Source organism: Cetorhinus maximus, chromosome 26 (assembly GCF_964194155.1).
Source record: "Cetorhinus maximus chromosome 26, sCetMax3.hap1.1, whole genome shotgun sequence".
Classification (NCBI taxonomy): Eukaryota; Metazoa; Chordata; class Chondrichthyes; order Lamniformes; family Cetorhinidae; genus Cetorhinus; species Cetorhinus maximus.
Genome location: NC_135904.1, coordinates 2187843 through 2210430, shown reverse-complemented (window position 1 = coordinate 2210430; position 22588 = coordinate 2187843). Strand labels below are relative to the sequence as shown.

General features: G+C 45.1%; 1 protein-coding gene across 2 annotated transcripts in view; it reads left to right on the top strand.

Moving 5' to 3' along the window:
• Positions 1 to 22588, top strand: part of LOC144668216 (NT-3 growth factor receptor-like) — a 658117-nt gene that overhangs the window by 621405 nt on the left and 14124 nt on the right. For both annotated transcript variants that reach the window (XM_078529980.1, XM_078529981.1), the window contains exon 15: positions 15177 to 15417. In XM_078529980.1, coding sequence (XP_078386106.1) covers positions 15177 to 15417 — 241 coding nt within the window. The remainder of the gene's footprint in view (positions 1 to 15176; positions 15418 to 22588) is intronic.

Genomic DNA, 22588 nt, shown 5'->3' with positions numbered 1-22588 from the left:
AGGTTTTCCACAGCTGCAGGTCAGATGGAGAACTGCAATACTGTCCTCAGAGGGTGTTGCGCATCATCCACACTCGCTGCATACTCCACAACCTTCTGCTTCAACGGGGAGGTGGAGGACCTGGCTGCAGAGCAGATGGAAGAGCCGCACGTCTCCTCCAATGAGAAGGGCGTTGAAGGGGATGATGATGATGGGGTCCTCCAAGGTGAGGACGCTGGTGATGAGGCCACCGCACTGGCCAGACGAGGCAGGCACGCTCTGGAGGCCCTAATAGCTGCAAGATTCATGAAGGATGATGATGAGATGCAGTGAAGACAGTCCTGACATCCTAACCTTGCATCTGTGGATGTTCGACTCCTGTGTGGCTGATGGCAGCGCACATACCCTCAGTGCTCAGGCTCATGTCATGGAGACACAGCGGAGGCCCGAATAGTCACTCAATTTCAGGAGGATGATGATGAAAGTGAGGACACTCCATAGATATTCAGATAGCCTCTGTGAATGTCTGACTCCTGTCTGGCTAAGGACAGCTCGCTTGCGCTCTGTGATCAGGGTCATATCATGGAGACGCAGCCATAAAACTTTAAATGCACCTGATCCTTTGTCAGCCTTCAGCACCTGTCTCCTTCAGGAGCACAGCATCACTGGTCACAGATGCTGAGGAGATGGGGGGCCAGCCCCACCTCAAAGGTGCTGAGAGCCACACAGAGAGAATGACGGAACTCTATGATGCCTGACAGCGACATTCTGGCAGGAATGACAAGCACCATCGAGGTGCAGGCATCACTGATGAGTCCAGTGAGTGTGAGGCCAGACCATCACTTTGGTCTGAAGGTTAGTCACTGCACAGGGAAGAGGCGCTGGACTGAGACACCTGCCTTTATCTTGTGTAGGGACCAAGGTTTCACATCTGAGTGACGCGAACACTGCACATCAGAACAAGGAGCCATAGGCAAAGAGACATTCTTGGGAGTTTATTTACAACAGTGAACATTATGTACAATTGATTAACACCCATGCCCAAGCTGTGCAATTACATCTTCTTAACCTTCCTAAAGAGAGGCTTTTAGCAGGTACAAGGGAAGCAAATCAGCAAAGGCATTATTGGAGTACAGAAAGTACAGGGTGGAACTTAAGAAAGCAATTAGGAGAGCAAAGAGGGGATATGAGAAAGCTCTGGCTGGTAAAAGTAGGGAAAATCCAAAGATATTCTATAAGTATATCAATGCAAAGAGGATAACCAGGGAAAGAGTAGGGCCCATAAGGGACCAAGGGGGCAATCTATGGGTGGAGCCAGAGGACATCGCTAGAGTGTTGAATGAATACTTCACATCCGTCTTCACCCAAGAGAATGAGGATGAAGGTATCAAACTCGGGGAGAGAGACTGCGAGGTTCTTAAGCAAATTGATATAGGGAGTGACAAGGTATTGGAGATGTTGACAGGCTTAAAAGTGGAAAAACCTCCAGGTCCGGATGATTTGTGTCCCAGACTGCTGAGGGAGGCAAGGGAGGAGATCGCAAGGGCTCTGACTCGAATTTTAAATTCCTCTCTGGCCACGGGGGAGGCGCCAGAGGACTGGAGAACAGCTAATGTGGTTCCGCTATTTAAGAAGGGTTGTAGAGATAAGCCAGGGAACTACAGGCCAGTGAGTCTCACGTCAGTGGTTAGGGAAACTATTGGAGAAATTTCTAAAGGAGAGTATCTATCTCCACTTGGAGAGGCAAGGTTTGATCAGGGATAGTCAGCATGGCTTTGTCAGAGGGAGGTCATGCCTAACAAATTTGATTGAATTTTTTGAGGAGGTGACCAGGTGTGTAGATGAGGGTAGTGTAGTTGATGTAGTTTATATGGATTTCAGCAAAGCCTTTGACAAGGTCCCACATGGGAGACTTATAAAGAAGGCAAAGGCACATGGGATACAAGGTATTTTGATAAGGTGGATTCAAAATTGGCTTAGTTGTAGGAGGCAGAGGGTGATGACAGAAGGATGCTTTAGTGACTGGAAGCCAGTGTCCAGTGGCGTACCACAGGGATCTGTGCTGGGTCCCCTATTATTTGTCATTTATATAAACAACATAGATGACTATGTGGGGGGTAGGATTAGTAAATTTGCAGATAACACAAAGATTGGCCGGGTGGTTAACAGTGAGGTTGAGTGTCTTGGGCTACAGGAAGATATAGACGGGATGGTCAAATGGGCAGATAAGTGGCAGATGGAATTTAACCCTGAAAATTGTGAGGTGATACACTTTGGAAGGAGAAATTTGACAAGGATGTATTCAATGAACGGCATGGCACTAGGAAGTTCTGAGGAACAAAGGGACCTTGGTGTGTGTGTCCATAGATCTCTGAAGGCAGAGGGGCATGTTAGTGGGGTGGTGAAAAAGGCATATGGGACTTTATCAATCGAGGCATAGATTACAAAAGTAGGGAGATCATGTTGGAATTGTATAGAACCTTGGTGAGGCCACAGCTGGAGTACTGTGTACAGTTCTGGTCGCCACATTATAGGAAGGATGTGATTGCACTGGAGGGGGTGCAGAGGAGATTCACCAGGATGTTGCCTGGGATGAAACATTTAAGTTATTAAGAGAGGTTAGATTGACTTGGGTTGTTTTCGTTGGAGCAGAGAAGACTGAGGGGCGACCTGATCGAGGTGTACAAGATTATGAGGGGCATGGACAGGGTGGATAGGGAGCAGCTGTTCCCCTTAGTTGAAGGGTCAGTCACGAGGGGGCATAAGTTCAAGGTGAGGGGCAGGAGGTTTAGGGGGGATGTGAGGAAAAACTTTTTTAACCAGAGGGTGATGATGGTCTAGAATGTACTGCCTGGGAGGGTGGTGGAGGCGGGTTGCCTCACCACCTTTAAAAAGTACCTGGATGAGCACTTGGCACGTCATAACATTCAAGGCTATGGGCCAAGTGCTAGTAAATGGGATTAGGTAGGTGTTTCTCATGTGTCGGTGCAGACTCGATGGGCTGAAGGGCCTCTTCTGCACTGTGATTCTTTGATTCTGCCGCTACGTCTTGGTGCTCCCCTGACATCCACAGTGGAGGTGGGGTGGCCTGCTAACTGCTACACCCTGTCTGTGTTGACCTTGGCAGGCATCCTCTGGAGGGCCTAGACCTGGACAGCCCCGGCCTGCTTTCAGGGCCCTGCTGTGTGGCAGTGACACCCTCCTCGGCCTGTGGAGCTGGAGCTGCTGGGGTCGCAGGGAGAGGAGATTCAGATGGGCCAGACAATCCCACTGTCACCTGGGTGGATGGCCCCCGGGGTGTGCACCTGCTGGTCCTCCTCCCTATGGGTGTCTGAGGGCCCCTGGCTGACTCCTTGAGGAGTAGGGGAAGCTGGAATGAGATTGAGCTGCTGCACATCCGTCTTGCGTTGCCACTTGGAGGCCAACTATGGCGTCAGTGATGGAGTTCGGCCCAAGCATCAGTGCAGGACCAATGTCCTGTACCAAGATCTCCATGGCTACCGCCATCCTACCACTGCTGACCTTGGTGCATTGGCATACCGGCTCTATCACCTCAAGCTGAAGGCAGACGGACTCCTCCATTGTGCCTTGCAATCTGAAGAGTGCAGCGGACATCCCTTCCTGAAGTTCCCGAGTTTGCCTTTGCAGCTCCAGCAACTGACGCATGACCCAGTCCAGAGGCTCCACACGTGGCTCGGACTCAGCAGATTTCTGGCCTCCAGCTGTCCTCTAAGTTTCAGAAACCTGGGAAGTCCCTGCCGCTGCCTGCCGTGTATCAAACAGTGCAATGTGCTCACCAGATTGTGACCCCCAAGGCTTCTCTAGAACTAGGTCTCACCAAGGTGTGTGTGTCTGCGCTGCTGGAGGGTGTGAGTGAGTGCTGGGACGGGTCTTCAATCAGGGTGTCATCAGATTCTTCTTCCAAGGTGTCTTCGGGATTGAGGACTTGGCTCGTGGACCCCTCAGCTGTTTCCCAGATGTGCGTGCGAAAGCAAGGAGAGATAATTAGTGCATGGTAGGGGTCTGTGGAACAGGGGATCTCATTCACAGCCTGGTTGTCTGATGGATGCTGCACTGCTGGATCCTCACTTGGTTGAGCACCACCGACCTCACCGTCAACACAGGAACAGTCCAGATCGTCGCCGGTTAGCTGGATGACTCTATTTTCAAAGTCTGTGAGGACGTTAATGTCAGGCATTCTTCCGCCGGTTTGCAACCTCTCCATTTTGGAGGCATTGGCGTTGGCGCTGACCACGGCTGCCGCCGCCTCCCAGGCTGGATTGGTGACTTCGCTTGCTGACCTTTGCACAGAGCGGGGGTAGAGGACTTCACAGCGGGACTCCGCTGCGTCCAGTAGGCATCCGAGGGAGGCGTCGCTAAATTTGGGGGCAGCACGATTCCTCCTTTTGGCAGCAGCTTCCGATGCCTCAGAGAGAGTCAGCCCTGTGCAGGGAAGGCCTTTAAATATGGCGCCCGGATTATTGACAGCCTGAGATGACGGTAGGGTGGGTGAATCAGAGGCCACCCCACCAATGATCCAGCGTGTTTCCTGGGAATGCATTATTAATGAGGCTGGGGTGCGCTGGGAATGGGACAAAGTGGCGCGGAAACCCACCATTGCGGTCGGTGGGTAAAACATCCTTTCCCAGCTGCGACCACAGTTTGTGCAAATCTGGGATGATTCTGCCCAGAGACTGAGCCAGGTAATGTTGTGAAGTTGGGAATAGGCGGCCTTAATGTGTGTGGTCATGTCATGGTCAAATATAACACCGAGGCTGCAAGGAGTCTGGCTCAGCCTCAGACAGTTGGCAGGGAGAGGGAGTCAGTGGCAAGGGAACAGGGTTTGTGGTCACGACTGAAGGTGGAAATTTCTGCTTGTCCAGTTCTGGCTGTTGGACAAGGCGTCTGACAGTTTAGAGAGAGTGGAGGCGTTGAGGGAGGTTGTACCGAGGCTGTCGTCAGTGTCCATGTGGAACCTGAGAATGTCCTTTCGGACAATGTGGCCAAGGGGCAGCATGTAGCTGAGAAATAGGAGGGGGCTTAGGATAGACCTTTGGGGAAAACACCAGAGATAATGGTGCGGGAACAGGAAGGGAAGCTGAGTGCAGGACAGTGTTTACCTGAGTGGGAGAGAGTTAAAATGCTTCTGCTGTGTGCTGAGTGTGCAGAAGGTAAGTAACACTCTTGCATGCAGTCTTATCAGCCTAATCCATTCAGAGGCAACAGCACAGCTTGTCAGTGGGAAAGGTCGGTATTTTATTGCTTATTGTGTTTAGAGGAAATACTCAACCATAAAGGTGACCGATGCAGAGAAGCAGCCTCTTTAATTTAAAAAAGCCTTCCTTCAGGGATTTAAATTGCACCAAGTGCCTCGTGCTCCTGTCGAACTTCACTGATTCAATCATCGAGAAGCTACTAGATCACTAACCCAGCGGGCCATGGAAATGTCACTAAGAAACAATGGCCACAAATTATTTTGTCACAGTTGATGAAAGGAAGGAGGCAGCAAGTGGCTTCCCCTCTGGAGGTGTCTATCAGGGGAGGAATACATAAAGAAATAAGCTGCTTTCAGAGCAGGAAGAGAGGAAATGAAAGGAAGGTCAAAGGCGTTGGCTTACATGCATCATACAGGGAGCGACTCTGCAGTGTCACACAGCTGTCAGGCTCATCGCTGTGATCGACTGAGTAATTACTGGATTTCCTCCTGAGCTGTAATTTTCTCGAGTTAACAAAACCCGATCACAAATTCACAGATTCTTTCTGTCAGTCTCTCTCTGTCTCACCTTCTGTCACATGGGAATACAGGCCGTTCAGTGCCTCAACTCTCACCCACTATTCAACTAGATCAAGGTGGATCTGTACCTCAGCTCCATTTGCCGGGATTTGTTCCATATTCTTTGATATTCTTACCTAGCAAAAATCTAGCAATCTCAGTCATGAAATTTCAACTGAGCCAGTATTCACAGTCATTATGGAGGCAGCGAGTTCCAGATTTCCAGGACTCTTTGTGTGGAAGGGTTACTTTCTGCTTTAATGCCAAATGGGTGAGCTCTAATTTCAACAATATGCCTTTTAGTTCTGATTCCCTCACCAGAGGAGATATTTTCTCTGTATTTACCCTATTAAATACCTTTTTTACCGCCACTCTTCCCCCACCCAACTCACAATTAAATGGGGATGCTGAGTAATTGTCTATTTGCTAAATGTAGTCTGTTTTACTTTCTCCAATACTTTGTAAACACTGTTACTCGTATTAACAAAAGCAGGAAGTGAAAAAGCTAATTGCAGGATTTGCTGTTAGAATGTGTTGGATTGTGAGTTTGATCAGAGTGGGAAATGGTTGGCTGTCAGAGGTAGTTATCGGGGTTTATGTAAAACAAGTTTTGAAGAGTTAACAGAATATATAACTCAAAAAACCTCTTAAAATGATGCTCCTTTCAGCAAACATTCATGGCCACAAAATTTGGGTCCTTAATGCCTGGTGTTTTGGCACTTTGAGGTTTGATTTGCTTCTGAAATGGCATCCTCGATGCATGCGCACACTTCTGGTGTGAGCCAATCCAGATGTCATGCTGGTTTGACGCCAGTGCTACCATTTTGGAGCTTAATGCTCCAGCTAACACTGTCTCTTAAGCACACACAACTGAACATGTGTTCAGCAGCAGAAAAGACCCTGACACTGTCGCTATTTAAAAGGATCATCAGCTACTTACAGGTTGGCTGCTGATTGGTTTCTAGTGGCTCTTGCTGTGCTTGTAGAAGTGTTTGGGGGTTTCTAGAGTTACTTAACATTGATAAAGTCTGTAGGGAGTGGCATGTGTTAAAGCTGTTGTCCTTGGCTTCAAGGATGGATTTGGCTTGTACTGCAGAATGGCAGGGAGAGTGGGCAGAGGTGACACAGAGCAGGGCAAGCTGCTGAAAGAGGGAGGAGGAGGAAGGGGAGAAGGGCCCCCAGAAGCAAGCCAATATCAGCCCAGCGTATTCAAGGAACAGTTCTCCTACCAGAACCTCAGCTAGGTTCACCTACCACAGCGCACCAGATGTCTGTACTCCATTAAGAAAGTCATCACTGTAATCTGCCAGCTGCTGCATCCACAATCGCAGTCTCAGAACAGGGCGAGGACGGCATTGCCAGTGGCTGTGAAAGTGACCATGATCATGAACTTTTATGTGCCTGGCTTCTTCCAGGCTGGAGCACACGATATTTGCAACATCCCCCAGTTTGCCGACTACTGTTGCATAAGGGAGGTCATTCTCTCTCTTGCCAGGAAGAAGCAGGCAGAGCAAGTGTACAACTTCACCAGAATTGCAAGCCCCTCTATGGTGCAGACTGCTTTGCAGATGCCACATGTCAACCCTGAGGTGTACCACAACCAACAGGAATTCAACTTCTTCAGGGTTCAGCTGGTGTGTGACCACAGGTATTGTATCATTTAGTCCAATGCCTGGTGTCCTGATAGCATTCAGAGTGCCTTCATTCTACAGCAGCCCACTTCCCCATCCACATTTCAACCACCACAGCAAACCGGAGGCGATTGGCCGACAAGGGCTATCGGCTGATCACTTCTTCATTACTATAGCACATAACCCCCTGGGCAGTGTGCTTATGATGAAAATCATGTTGCCAGATGAAATGTGATAGAACAGACCACTGGAGTTCTGAAGCAATGTGACCGCTGGCTGAACCACCCTGGAGGAGCTTTGCAATAATCGGCTGAATGTGGGTCATTGGTGGTGGTCTGCTGCATGCTGCATAACCTTCGCCATCATGCAGGCACAGCCTTTGCCACCAGCTATACGATGTCTAGCTGAGAAGCAGGAGGAAGAGGAAGGGAGGAGACAATCAACACAGCCCCTTTCTGGCTGGGCTATCTTTGATCGCCTCATCCAGCTGTGGTGCCAGTGGATGCATCCCCAATTTCTCCACTCATCAACAATCCCACCGCCACCTCCCCTCGGTTACTGAGCATCACAGCATCTGCTTGGCCATAATGTAAAAAAAAGGCACCACAAGATAAACATCCTAAATCAAATTTATAAGTCAAACCATGCACATAAACATTAGCTGATCACTCTCCTAAATTCCTTTACTGCCTGTCTTCCATGTGCTTTTGCCTGTTCTAGTGCTTCTATGCAGCGTTACCACTGTGGCTGCAGCATGGCTGTGGAAGACTGCTGACTTTCAGTGGGGGGCTTTGGAGGACAACCTCAAGCAGCTCTGGACCTAGAAGCCCCAGCTTCAGACTGCATCATGGGTGCAGACTTTGGCATGGGTGGCACAATCTGGGCTGGCTGGTTGACAGGCAACAGTAGTGGCACTGGTAGGGTGCAGGGGTGTGAGGACAAATGCTGTTATCCTGAAAGTGGATAGCAGGGTCATGCACCAGGGAGCTACTGCCAACTTCCCAGGGTGACACCTCAACAATCCTAGTAATCTGCAACACCCTGGAGGCCCCTTTGAACCATAATAACCGCAGCCATGGCGGCAGTAGGCGACGCTTGCGTTTTAGCCAGCTCTGCCTGCAAGAGAGCAGCCCAGGCTTGTTGGCAGCATGCTGACCTTGCATTTCAGAAACCTGAGCACCACATTGCAGCATCTAGACATCAAATGGCTCCTACTTATGCTGTAATGAAATCTGAGACACCGGCCATCAGACACTGCATCATAGTTGGGTCCACAAGTACACTAATCAAATTGGCCACCACTTCCACATTGGAAAGGATGGGCTCTTGTGTCAAGTTGATGTCAGTCTCCTTCTTGCTCTTCCTCCACTGCCAGGCAAGGTTGCAGTGCTTGGCCATCTGAAAGGTGAGAGGCTCTAGGGTAAGGTTATGATGACGGGAAGTGGGATGTGAGGATGGTTAGGTATGAGGAGACCACCATCTTCTGTGTTTTCAGGGCTCTGCCATAGCCACTCCAATGATAGTGACCACCATCTCCTCCGTCAGTGTAAGGACATGCACTTGTATCTTCCCCCTGCCAGTTATCTCCTGCTGCTCCAGTTATATACCAACTTCTCCTGCAGGAGAGAGGGAGGTGTATCAGTTCATGTGGTGCAATGTTTTGATGTGGCTGTGATAGTTGAATAGCTGGAGCTGTGAGGTGTGGGCGTGGAGTTGCAGCAGTGTTCAGTGTGTGAGGGTGAGATGAAGCTTGAATGTTAGACATGAGTGATGATTGACAGAGAATGCTGGTAGGTGAGTGATGGGGGTGTGATGCATTGAGCAATGTGTGAGGCAGTTGGTGGGATATGGCATTTGAGGATACATTCATTGACCTGGACCACTCGTGTGAGGTCATTGAGCTTTTTGCGGTACTGCATCCAGATCCTGGGGGTTTAGCTCCTGGGCATTGATTACCCGTGTTCAAAAGTGAGATCAAAAGGTCGTGGCCACAACTGTCTTTGCAAATTTTGTTTGGAGGCCGTCCTGGCCCCTTGTTGATAGATCACATCTCTCCTCCTCTCTACCATCTCCACCAAGGCATCCAGTGCAGCATCAATGGATCTTGGACATGCTCTCTCTGCTGTGTTGCACCATAATTGAATCCTCCTCTTGCTCAGACTTTCTTCCAGAAACAGTTCCAGTACCTACTGCAGCCAGATTGCACTTCCAGGCTCACTTTAAGTCCTGGAAGCCATGCATGAGCGTAGGCCGCCTGCTGAGGCTTTGCTGCCTCTCAACGACATGTTTATCGCCGGCTGCATGCTGCAATCGGGCAAATTCACAGGCAGCACAAAGCTGCACGGGTTAATCATGCAGTGCAATCTCTGCACCTGTTTTCGGAGGCTGTGCAATTAAGCCCCACTGATGGACGTAAAGATGGGCCTAAATTACTCTGTTCCTGACTAAATTGAATTGATAGGCAAAGAGACCAAGAGTTTCTCAGTGTCCTGGGGAACATTCCTCAAACAGTCACCAGGACCAGATTGTATTGAAGCTTTACAGAAAATAATTGCCGCCTTGTCATACAAAGACAATCACTGTCCTTCAGAATAATTAAAGCTGTATATGAAACACTTTGCAACGTGTCTGAGAGATGTGATGAAGTGCTATTCAAGTGTAAGTCTGTCTGTGAGAATAAACGGCTTCATTTGCACTAGTCCTGGGAGCTCTGCTTTAAACAAATAAATGGGGAAGACCCTGCTGCAACAGAAAAAGGGCAGAAGCGAGCGCTAGTTAAGCTGATTGGTTTTACTCAGGCAATGATTATTCTGCAGTAATAAAAAGCGACTGTAAGGTCTATCTGCCTCCTGCTCGGGAGCTTTCAATGGCATAGTATCCATTCTGTCACCCAGAAAGCTAACAAAGAGGAACGCTCAAATCAAAAGTAGATAGTGCATGGAATCACTTTTTCAAAGTTTCTATTAACCAGTATTAAAAACCAAAGAGGAAATGTGAAATTTCTCTCTTGTTTTATTCCCGTTTATGCATCAATATATTCAGATCAAATATAAAACCAGGGCATTCGGAGTTTGACTGGGTCCCAGAAAGAACAGCTCGATTGATAAAGTGGCAGCAGCTCCACAACGTAAATATAAACTTTGTATCTGAAAAACATTTAAATTGTAGAATCTGAAATAAATAGTGGTGTACATTTCACCTACATGAAGAATTCAACTGAGCCTCAGTATAATGTGTTATCTGATCCGTTTGTGGGAGCTTCCTGTCTGCAAATTAGCTGCTGCATTTCCTACATTACAATAGGGGCTATACCTCAAAAGCACTTCATTGGCTGTAATGTGCTCCGCGATATCCTGAGGATGTGCAACATGCTATATAAATATATTTTAGTTAATTTGCTCATTCTTTCACAAATTTGCTTTAAAATCCCTCTATGGCCTTACCCCTCCTTATCTCTGTAATCTCATCCAGTCCCACAACCCTCTGAGACATCTGTGATCACCTAATTCTGGCCTCTTGAGCATCCCCAACTTTAGCCGCTCCAACATTGGTGGCCACGTTTGTGCCCTATGAATACTCTCCCTATACCTCTCTGCCTCTCTACTTCACTTTCCTCCTTTAAAACGCTCCCTAACTCTCTGACTTTATGTGTCTCTGTGTCATATTCACAAACAAACATACGTATTTTGTTGAATCACGCTCCTGTGAAGCACCATGGGGCATTTAATTATGTGAAAGGTGCTATATAAATATAAGGTATTGTTGTTTCTTTCTACGGGATCTCTACTTATACACAACATATTACGTGAGGAGCCTCAGTGCTGGTTTCAGTGATCGTAAACACTGAGATGAATTGAAAAGAACAAAGTAAACTAACCGTTCATAATATAAAAGATGTTGTTTGCAGGCAGAGTAAACTGACATCTCAGTGAAGAGGCAAAGGAAAGTTGCTTCTTTTAATGCGGTTGGGAGTCAGAGCCCACGGCTATGCCACGAAACGTCTGAATTATTTTTCCAACACTTGTTGCAATGCGGAGTTATTAAATTTAATTAAATGTCACTGGTTATTTGTAATGCATTGGACATACTGCATGCGTGCACATAAACATTCAGTGTACATAGCATTACCCCCTCAGTTAAAACGAATGAATATTCAGCAACAGCTTGAATGCAGGCTTCACTGCACTGCTATGCTTAGGAAAGAGCAAACTGTCATAAAACACAATATGGTTGCCGACAGAAGTCAAACTTTCAGTTCCCAGGCTTGATTTGTAGAGACTGTTTAATATGTGCCCCTACAGCCAATAAAACATGGACCCTCACTGCATCAAATCCATTTTCATCTTTTATGAGTGAAGCCTCTCCTGAAAGGCTGGAGCTGTCACACGGTAAGAAAGCTGGTCTCTGTCAGCCTTTCCCTCCTCCTTTTCCTCACTTCCTTTTGTTCTCATCTTTTTCTGCTCAAATCCTTCCTTCGGTCATCAGCAGAAGAGACTAAAGAATGAGATCGTTTAGGATCACAATTCTGACAGGTTGCCTCAAGCCAGTCATAGCACAATCCTGTCATAACTTAGAACGAAGTATTTCTAGCTGCACCAAGATCATCATTTTATCAACTTTTGCAACTTGTTAATTAAAGTTTTTTTTCATTTGGACTTTAGGGAAAGATTCCCACTAAAGCAATTAGTAGAGTGAACTGGTCCACAGACTGGTCCAAAGCTCAGTGTCCATGAACCTGCTCCTAAGGTTTGGGAGAGTTTGTTGAAAGGATTTCAAATATTCAGACAACCTCTAAAACTTCCACAGAATTTCATAATAATTAATTCCTGGATCCAGATTGTGATGAATTGTAGAAAATGGAATACTTCCTTTTTGGTGCTTATCCTTCCCCGTAAAAAAAAAAGAATTTGCATTGGTATAGCGTCTTTCGTGGCTTTGGGATGTCCCAAAGCACATTGATGAAATACCAGTGTACTAGTTGAAGTATAGTCCCTGTTTTAATGTAGGTGGATGCAGCAGCTGGAATGTGGAGACGAAGAGTAGAATTCACTTATTGCAATGCAGAGTTATTAAATTTAATTAAATGTCACTGGTTATTTGTAATGCATTGGACATACTGCATGCGTGCACATAAACATTCAGGGTACATAGCATTACCCCCTCAGTTAAAACGAATGAATATTCAGCAACAGCTTGAATGCAGGCTTCACTGCACTGCTATGCTTAGGAAAGAGCAAACTGTCATAAAACACAATATGGTTGCCGACAGAAGTCAAACTTTCAGTTCCCAGGCTTGATTTGTTGGGTGGGCTGGGTTGGGGTGGGTGCGTCGCCACCTACAATTGAGGCCAGAAGGCGATTTCACGCCCAGCATGAAACATGAGTGTCAGCGCGGGCGGGGGAAGGACGGCGAGTGCGAAATTCGCACATGCGCACAGGTACGCGCTTGATCATTTCCCTGAGGCAGCTCTGATGAAGAGTTAAAAGAAAAAAAATAAAGAAATGAAAAATGTTATAAAACATGACCCCTCATGTGACTGTCACATGAGCAGGGACATGTTATTAATTAAATTTTAAAATCTTTATTTTATTTTTATTTGCTTTAGGAAACCTCATCCCGCCCGTGGATGAGGTTTCCTAAAAGCTGCAAAGGCCACTTGGCCTTTTCACCTGCCCGCCGACTGTAACCTCCAACGTCAATCCGCGTCATTTCAACCTGCTCGAGCAGATCGGGCGCTCTCCCACCGAGGTGAAACCTTTACCCCAAGGTTCCACAAACAGTGATGAGAAAATGTGTTTTAGATGTGGGATTGGTTGAGGAGTAAACGTTGGCCCGGATACCTCTCCTGCCCTTTTTCAAATAACACTGAGAGATCTTTATATCGCCCTGCAAAGGCAGATGTGCTAACTGAAAGACAAAGCTCTGACAGCGCAACACTCACAGCTCTGTTCTGATGTAAAGGCCTAGTTTTAGTGGCTCCAATCTCTGGAGTGAGACTTAGACAAAAACCACTGAGCCAAGGCTCACACTAGCAGTTAAGATAATAAATAGTGTAGAAAAGATTAATTTGGAATACTACTTTAAAATAAACAGTGGCAGTAGGACAAGGGCCACTGGGTTCAACTAATACACTGGTAAAGTCAACACTAATAATGATAATGATATGGACTGATATGAGAGATTCTTCCTCATGTAGAGACTAATCAATACTTGGAATGGACTTCCAGGCAAAGTGGTGGAGGGAAAATCCATTTAATAAACAGTTAGATGCAGCAATGGGGAAACATAGAGCTGGACTAGATGGATAAATTAAGATGCATTGAATAGCCTTCCTCAACTGTAAGTATCTTGTGATCCTGACAAATAGGTTTAAGAGACAATCAGGTGTGTTTCCTGGGAGGAGTTTGGGAGATATGATTAGAAGGTTATTTTGGCATCTAAAAATGGAGGGGGATTGTTGGAATTAATGACACTATGTTCTTAATAATTCTTAGATGCAACTCTTTCAATTAAAGAAATGTCATAGAACGACATTCTATGGGGGTGTTTATTCTTCTGTTATTCCTATTGAGGATATTATTCCCTCAGGTATGCCCATCAAGGATTTTATTCCCTTAAATGCTCAAAGCGAGCATTTTATTCCCCTGCGCATTCCATGTGGGATGCGTTTCCTACAGTGCTAACATCAGGAGTTTTATCCCCTCTGCTCATGTGCTCACAGTAGGTATTTGATTGCTCTGTTTTCTTTTATTCCCCTGGGTAAACACATTGGTGGTTTTATTCCCTGGAGAGTTCACATCACAGTTTCTAGTCCCTCATGTGCATACATAATAATGATCCAAAGAACAGGCAAATGCAGCAAACCAGTCTGCTTATTGATGGGGAAATCTCAACTTCACCGCTGCAAGTGTTCCGGAGCGCTCTACAATTTCACATTTAAGCTTGACTTCCATAGTCATAGTGGACAATGTAACCACCTAAAAGTGAAACGAAACACTGACCTTCGTACCAAGTCGTTCTGTGCATTTACCACAGATCAAGAGCTGTGTTAATAGTGGTATTTGTACAGTTGAAATATATCCAATTATTTCGGTCACCAACTTAATATTACACACAAGTTAACAAATAGGCAGTCAAACGCCAGTACGCTGCTGCTGAGAGAGGCCAGGCACTAGCCCGAGGGACAGAATGGACAGAGATTGGAGTGTTTTGATTGTAATTGTGCCTTTCTGCTGGAAACAGGCCAAAAGGCTGCTAGGGATGAAGAAGGAATAGGTTACAGGGAAACAAAATGGAGCAGGAGGCTCTTCTGAGGTTTAGGATGAGGCATATTGGTGGGAAGGAAAGGATGCATGGAGCTGTATCCTGCTTGTGCTGCACCTGAGCTGGGACTGCTGCAGAATAGGGGAGCTTTGCTTTCTAATTCTTACTATACTTAAACTGGGAACGCTTGATGCTGACACTGGGTGCCTGAAATGGGAGTTTGTGCCTTTCATTCCTCAGCACCGAACAGCTTGAAGAGCTTAAGGTTCAAAATGGTGAAGAAAGTGTCTATACACATTGGGGTAGTGGGAGAAAGGTCAGACTGGGAAACACCTGATGTGTTGGTTAATCCCTAAAGAGTAATCTTGTCCCAGCTGCACATTTTGGTTCAGTCTCTCTGTGGGATTATCTTGTCCATTTCTAATTGTTTTTATAAAACCCAATCTGCTTGGGGCATTCAGATTTCAGTATGGAGCTTTGACTTGCATGATTACCCATCCCCACTGACTGTCCTCTACTGGTTTCCCAGAGCTCGCGGTCCGGATGCACTGATTCTGGTGGATGGACAACCACGACTTAAGGGGGAGATGACCATCTCGCAGATGTTAAACATCGCCACACAGATCGCATCCGGCATGGTGTACCTGGCCTCACAACACTTTGTTCACAGGGACCTGGCCACCCGCAACTGCCTAGTCGGAGGGAATGTGCAGGTTAAAATTGGAGATTTTGGAATGTCAAGAGATATCTACAGTACGGATTATTACAGGGTAGGTTCCTCATTGACATGTTGCAGGGTAGCTGCCTTATTGCCTATGGAAATTAAAGGTAGGTGTGTCATTCACTATTCCTAGTTATTCCATACAGATTATTACAGGGTAGGTCATCCTCAGCAATGACTTTTCTTTCCATCCCTGCACGATAACCTCTTGAAAACCCCAAAAAATCGATCCTTGTTCAGTATGAATTAGTATAGTGTAAATTCCTCATTCAGTGTAAGTATTACAAGCCCCTCGCTACCGTTTATCTTCATTGCCACTGATGGAAGGTCAGGAAGGTCATCTCATCTATGTGACCCACTCCCTACTCCCTTGTCCCCATTCCCACTAAACTATTGACCAGCCAACTTTCTTTCTTGGCCTTTACACTAAACTGACATTGTAAGTGGTTCCATCTCATCATGTGCCATTCACTTCCCTTTCAAAATCATTGATGCCACCTCAAAACATACCCATGCTCAATCCTTCTGTCCCAGTATACTACTACCACATCTCCAATCCCCCACCCTGTCCCAAACCCTTAAACGTGCTGTCAAATCCCAAATGTGTCCCCAGCTTTCTTGCAACTCAATGTTTAAATCTCTCCAATTGTTTGTTGGCCACACCACCAAAATGGTCCTAATAAAAGTGTTATGATCGCAGCTGATGTTATTTGCTGAGCAAGTCAAATCCCAGAGGGAAACTTGTCTTAGTGATCATAACTTTTTTATTGTATTTTGAAAACGAAGAGGAAACTTCTGATCCCAGAAGCATAGAATCCCAGTAACACTTTTAGGATTTTAACATTAAAAGATTTATTTACTAGAAGTAAAATGAACTTAAAACACACGAGTAGAATTACACAGTTGAAACAGACTTACTAAACATTTCCCAAAAAAACCCATTTGGTCAGAACACACAAGTAAATAACTTGGCAACAACTCCCTTATAGATTTGTAACCATAAAATCCAGTAATATTACCCAAGGCAAAAAACTACTGCTACTTTAATAAAGTACACCACATGACTTCTCATTCTCTTCCACTCTGCTATGGAGATCTGAAAGTTCAGAAACGGACTACTTTCTGAAAACAAAGACTTTTCTGGCTTGAAACTGGGCGGCAGCTTCAAATTTACAACTTTTCTCAGCTCAGAGCTGGTCTCAGGGCATCTCACCTGAACTCAACTAAACATTATCCCATCATTTTTTTTTTCCTTTTCATCCTAGACTCCATTGTCCTAAGAACCTCTTTGAACTCAACTTTTCCAACATTTAAAAACCTTGCATGTCTTCCTATTGCCTCCACTTTCAGGTCAAACAAAATGTAATAACCTTCCCTTGTTTATATATAAAACCTTTGTAAATTGTAAAAGTCCCTTAAACTCCATTTGAAATTTAGCAGCTGAAAAGTCAAGTCCCCACCTATCACCTAATGCAAGATTTAAAACCCAGCTTATTTATTTGTAATTCCAACTTCACCATAGCCTCTCATTACAATTGCATGCATCTAGCACCTTTACCTTTCATTTTTCAGTTCCCAAAGACAAGCTGCCTTTACTAACCTTTCCCCAGTTTAGCTACCCATGGACAAACACACACTGAACCTTCTTTACAGAATACCACCATGTTCCCAAAAATATCAGAAAAGATAACACCCATCTTCACACAAAGTCACAACTGAATTCATCAGTGACTGCAGAGTGTGTCCTCCTCATCCTCCATCACTACACAGTTAATGACTAAATCCTCCTCTATTGTCCAGCTCAGTTGGACTAGTCTTGCTTGGTTCCAATTTGGCCTATCCAATAGCCAGATCATCTCCAGCAATGCCTTCTTTCCATCCATGGAGCCCCCCAGAAATCTATCATGGTCACACCCTCTTCTTCACCTTTGTACCTCCCGGACTTACACAGGGTCCTGGTATTGCCTAAGTCTGAAGGATGCCACATGTGGTTAAACTTTCCATTTTTAATCCAAGTATTATTAATTTCTTTGCTTGATCCAGATTGCTGCCTGCATTCTCTAATCATGAGGAGCATTGATAACATCATTCACAGCCATTTGGGCAATTTCCCACATGTGTTGGTGACAGCTAGTCCTACATCTCCACCACTTTTCTACTGCCCCGTGTTGTCAGACTACTTGTTCGACCCAGTCTTGACTGAAGCATTATTTCCTCTGGTTAAACATTGGGAAGACCTAAGTCATTGTCTTAGGCTCCAGGGCAAACTCCACCCACTTTCCTGACCATTGTCTCAGGCTTTCTATTCTGCCCTGAGCTGAGTTTCTGACTCCACATTCTCTCCATCACAAAGATAGCCTATTTCCACCTTCACAATATTGCCTGCCTCTGCTTCTGCCAGAGTCTATGTGCTGCTGAAACCCTCATCCATGTGTTTGTCACCTTCACAGGACTATACCATTGCTCTCCTAGCCAGTCTATTATGCTCTCTGAACTTCAGGCCATCCAAAATTTGAATGACAGTATCCTCCCCCACACCAAGTCCCGCTAACCCATCACCCTTGTCCTTGCTGACATATAAAGGCTACCTCTTCCTCAAAACCACTGGTTCAAAATTCTCATCCTTGTGTTTAAAAATCTATCTTTGTCATTTCCTCCACCCCTATAATGGCACCTCTCCCAAACTCTCCACTGGCCTGATTCTGGCCTCTTGTGCATCCACCATCTCATTACCCCACAGTTATTGGGTAACCACCTTTAACCTTTAACCACCAAGCCCATGTCTTGAATTCCCTCCCTAAACCGTTATACCCTTCCACCTAATTTAAGACTATCTTTACCTAACTGTGTGATTAAACATAAGGCCACAGTTCTTAATAACTCCTTCTGTAGCTGGGTATTTTATTTTTAATTTTGTCTCTATGAGGTTCCCTGGAATGTTTATCTACATTAAAAAAACAATATAAATGTAAGTTGTTATTGCCCTTACATTATTACAGGTTAGGTGTCTCATTACTACACGAGAGTTGTCTCTTCAATATTAACTGTTCTAGTGTCAAGCTCTCTATTTCCCTTTAAGAGGCTCCCATTATTCTTTTTCACCAGGCAGTCTAGATTTCTCCAAATACATTCCCCTGTGCAGGATATGTCTTACTGCATTAGCATTAAACCTCAGGGAGACTGTACACTAGCACTTGTATGATACTGGCAAATGGGATTGGGCCACTGCAACTGGCACATGGTCCCTTCCATTCAGCACAATATCAACAGGTCCTCTACCGAGCTCTGCCAGAGAGAGTGCCAATGCCTTAGTTAACAGCACCAGATTTGCCAATGTTATTTAAGTCACCTCTAGTTTTGGACAATTTACAGAGAAGCTGTAAATGTATAATTTGAAAAAAAGCTGATCGAATATTTTTCAATGTAGATGTTACTATTCTTTACATAGAATTACAAAGGATATATGGCACAGTAACAGGCCATTTGGCCCAAACAGTCCAAGCTGATCTTCATGCTCCACTCAAGCCTCCCCCACCTTTCCTCATCTAAATCTATCATCATAACCTTCTATTCCCTTCTCCCTCATGTGCTTGTCTAGCTTCCCCTTAAATGCATCTATACTATTCACTTCAGCCACTCCCTGTGGTAGCAAGCTCCACGTTCTCACCCCTCTTTGGCTGAAGAAGTTTCTTCTGAATTCCCGATTGGATTTCTTGGTGACTATCTTATATTGATGTCCTCTAGTTATGATCTTCCCCACAAGAGGAAACATTCCCTTTTCCTACTCTAATAAAACTTTATCTCAAGACTTTAAAGCATTTATTCTATGTCAGGTGAATTGATAATATATTAAGCCAGACTGGATGGTGCCAAGCTAATTCCTGTTCTGTGCTGAATTAAGTGGCCCTGCCAATGTGGACGTGCAGTGCAGGAACCAATCTCACTGTAACTGGGCTAGAGAGGGAAAATATCGTCCAGGGCTCCTGCAGTCATTGGGTGAGGAGGGATTCAGGCTTGGCTACCACAGAGCCTCCTGATACACTAGGGTGACTTTCACCTAACACAGCCAGTGGCAAGTTAAGGGATTGGACTGGCTGTCTGTTTTGCACCCTGTCCAACCCAAACCAGTCTGCCCGATGAGTGAGGTCAGCTCACCTGCTTACCATCCAGAACCGTGAAGATTGACCACTGGCTGAGATAAAGATAACACCCAGCAATCATGCAGCAAGGGTCAGAAACTTCAGAGAGAAAAATCAGAAGGAAAAAAAGTACATGAAAATTTGATGATTACGTAAGAGGGTGAAATATCTTCTGATAAATGTTATCCCAATTTCAATGCCGATCACCTTCTACCAGTTGAAAGGCCAACACTTCGGTGCGGGATTTCAAAATGTCTGCTTTGCAAAATGGCTGCTTTTCTTGATAAAGAATTTAACCATCTTCTTCCAGTATAGGTGCACCACCCCGAGGATCTCAGCAAAAATAATGTTCCACCCTGAGTCTGACTGATGGATATTTAATATTTTCTCTGTAACGTGCACAAAGTCCAAGTGTAAAATGAGTTCAGGCAGCCTTACTCTAGCCCTAGTGTACATTGGTTCACAGACTCAAACTCTCCTTCAGCACATCAGTTCAGAACATAAGAAATAGGAGTAGGAGTAGACCATATGGCCTGTCAAGCCTGCCCACCATTCAATACGATCATGGCTGATCTGTGGCTTCAGTCCACTTTCCCATCCACTCCCCATGTCTCTTGATTCTCTGAGAGACCAAAAATCTGTCTATCTCAGCCTTAAAGATATTCAATAATAGAGCATCCACATCCCTCTGGGGTAGGGAATTCCAATGATTCACAACCCTATCAGTGAAGAAATTTCTCCTCATCACAGTCCTAAATAGTCCGGCCCTTAACCTGAGACTGTGCCCCCATGTTCTAGATTCTCCAGCCAGAAGATTAGAGCTGGGTAATTGGCACCAATTTGAGACTTGGGAAGACCACGGGTATGGACATCAAAATGGAAAGGCTGTATCACTGCTTTTCCCCTGCAGTCAATGTCTGAGATTGAGATTGCCACACGTGACACCCTCAGGACAGATGTGGGAGGACAAGGCCAGCGTAGTGTCTGTCCCCTGCTGGGTCTGACAAAATAGATTGCAGTCCTCTTTCTCAAAACAGAGTGAAGACAGAGAATCTGAATGAATGGCTGGTGCAAGTGATCTGTTCGTCAGCCTGAGCACGTTTTTTTGCTCCATGCTAAAATTGCTGCATCAACTACCCAATCCTACTTAACGGAAATCAAGATGTCAGTGGGTCACGTGTCACTGGGGTATCATTTAACAACCATTTCCCTAAAATTAAATAATAGTTCATTATTGAAACATTTAATCTTAGTTTCACTGGCGCATGAAAGATGTATTCATTTAAACAAATCAACTGTAGTGAATCCTTGGCTTTGCCTTGTGCTGGTTGCTGTAAAGTCAATTAGAGGGTATTTGATACTATGTGGGATCCAGATCATTTCACAATTGTAAATTACCTCAGGAAAATTTAAATTATTCCAGGATTTATTAAACACTGCAACCCACTCTCTAACAAAACAAAGACCTGTTGCTACGGTCACACGCCAAATTCAACAGAAATGAATTGAGTTTGAAGCCTTTGGGTCTCTTGGGTTCTCGAATGCTCACTTCTTCAGAGTTTGATCTTATTTATTTTTCAAATAATTTTAAATGCGATTATATATTTTAAGAGCTCCGCAGCATGCAGTCAGGAAGAGATTGACACTTTGAGACCAGGGTTACGAATGGTTACACTGGCTGCTGACTGCCTATTTGGTAACCCCCAGGCTGAACCATGCAAATAAATCAGTGAGCACTAAGACCTTGGGGAATCCTGCTGTAGCGTATAATCCCATTAGAAATCTTTTTGAGCCCTCCTCCTCCCCGGTCTAATCGTCCAGTGACATGAGAATACAGGCATTGTGAATACCATCAGCCAACACTAATGAAGCCTGATACACGTACATTTCATGCACTCACTTGGACAGAGCACTTACCTGTTGCAACCCAAAATTCAGCCCAGTTCCACATGATGAGAATCTTCTCCCAATCATGCTCCTGGTGGGCATTGACCTACAGCACAAAACTTCCTTTATTGAACATTAATTTGCAAGTTCCCTTAGAGAGGCCACAGGAGAGGAGGTGGGACATTGTTGGGAGAGGAGCGGACCCTGTTATTGAAGGCAGTGAGCACTGTCTTGACAAAATGTTTTTCTAAATCTAGCCAGTGTCTAAATTTAATTTTCTTAGAAATCTGTCAATAATGCTGTTAGCCACGTTGTTTGAAAGGGTTACAAAACCCCTCAGTTTGAAAAGATTAGGGAAAGACTCAGTCGAATTCTGAGATTGCTGGGCTGTCGATGACCAATTCAGAAACACAAATCCCATCAATATCACTTACCCTTCCCATGATGAAGCTGTTCGTCTGCTTCCCATGTGACTGATGCTGCAGGCATTGAGAATAATAGAAAGGAGTCCGTCTTTTCACTAAATTGTGTATGCTGGGATTTGTGAAGCATCGTTTGGGCTTATTGCAACACTCTGACCTCCCTTCTACTCAGATTAATGTTAACCTTGATTAAACAATCACCTATTACATACAACCCAATTTTCTCAGATTTAACGATGTTTCTATATGAGGTTATATTTGTACATCCTGAAAACTGATTAATGACATTGATATCATGAAGCAAAAGAATTACTTGGAAGTTACAGCATGTCATTTGGGCAAACATTCCCTGTCGATGTTTATTTTCCAGCACTGTTATTAAGCCACTTGCATATGTTACTGTTTATGTAACTCAGCATTTGTTGGTTTAGCACAATAAAAGCACATGGACTGTAGCAGTTCAAGAAGGTGGCTCACCACCACCTTCTCAAGGGAAATTAGGGATGGACAATAAATGCTGACCTAGCCAGCGACACCCACATCCCATGAAAGAATATTAAAAAAACATGAGCAGTAGTCATGTCAGCTCTGTTTCCAGATCTCCCTCCAATCTCCTTCAACCACCCAATCAGACCTATTGTTTCTTGTGTGTTGACATGATTTTTGCTTCACTAACTTCAACAGTAAATTCTACTGCCTCACACACTGTGTAGAACAGTTTCTCTTAAATTCTGTTAAACCTTAGATTTAATCTTACATTTATGTCCTTGCC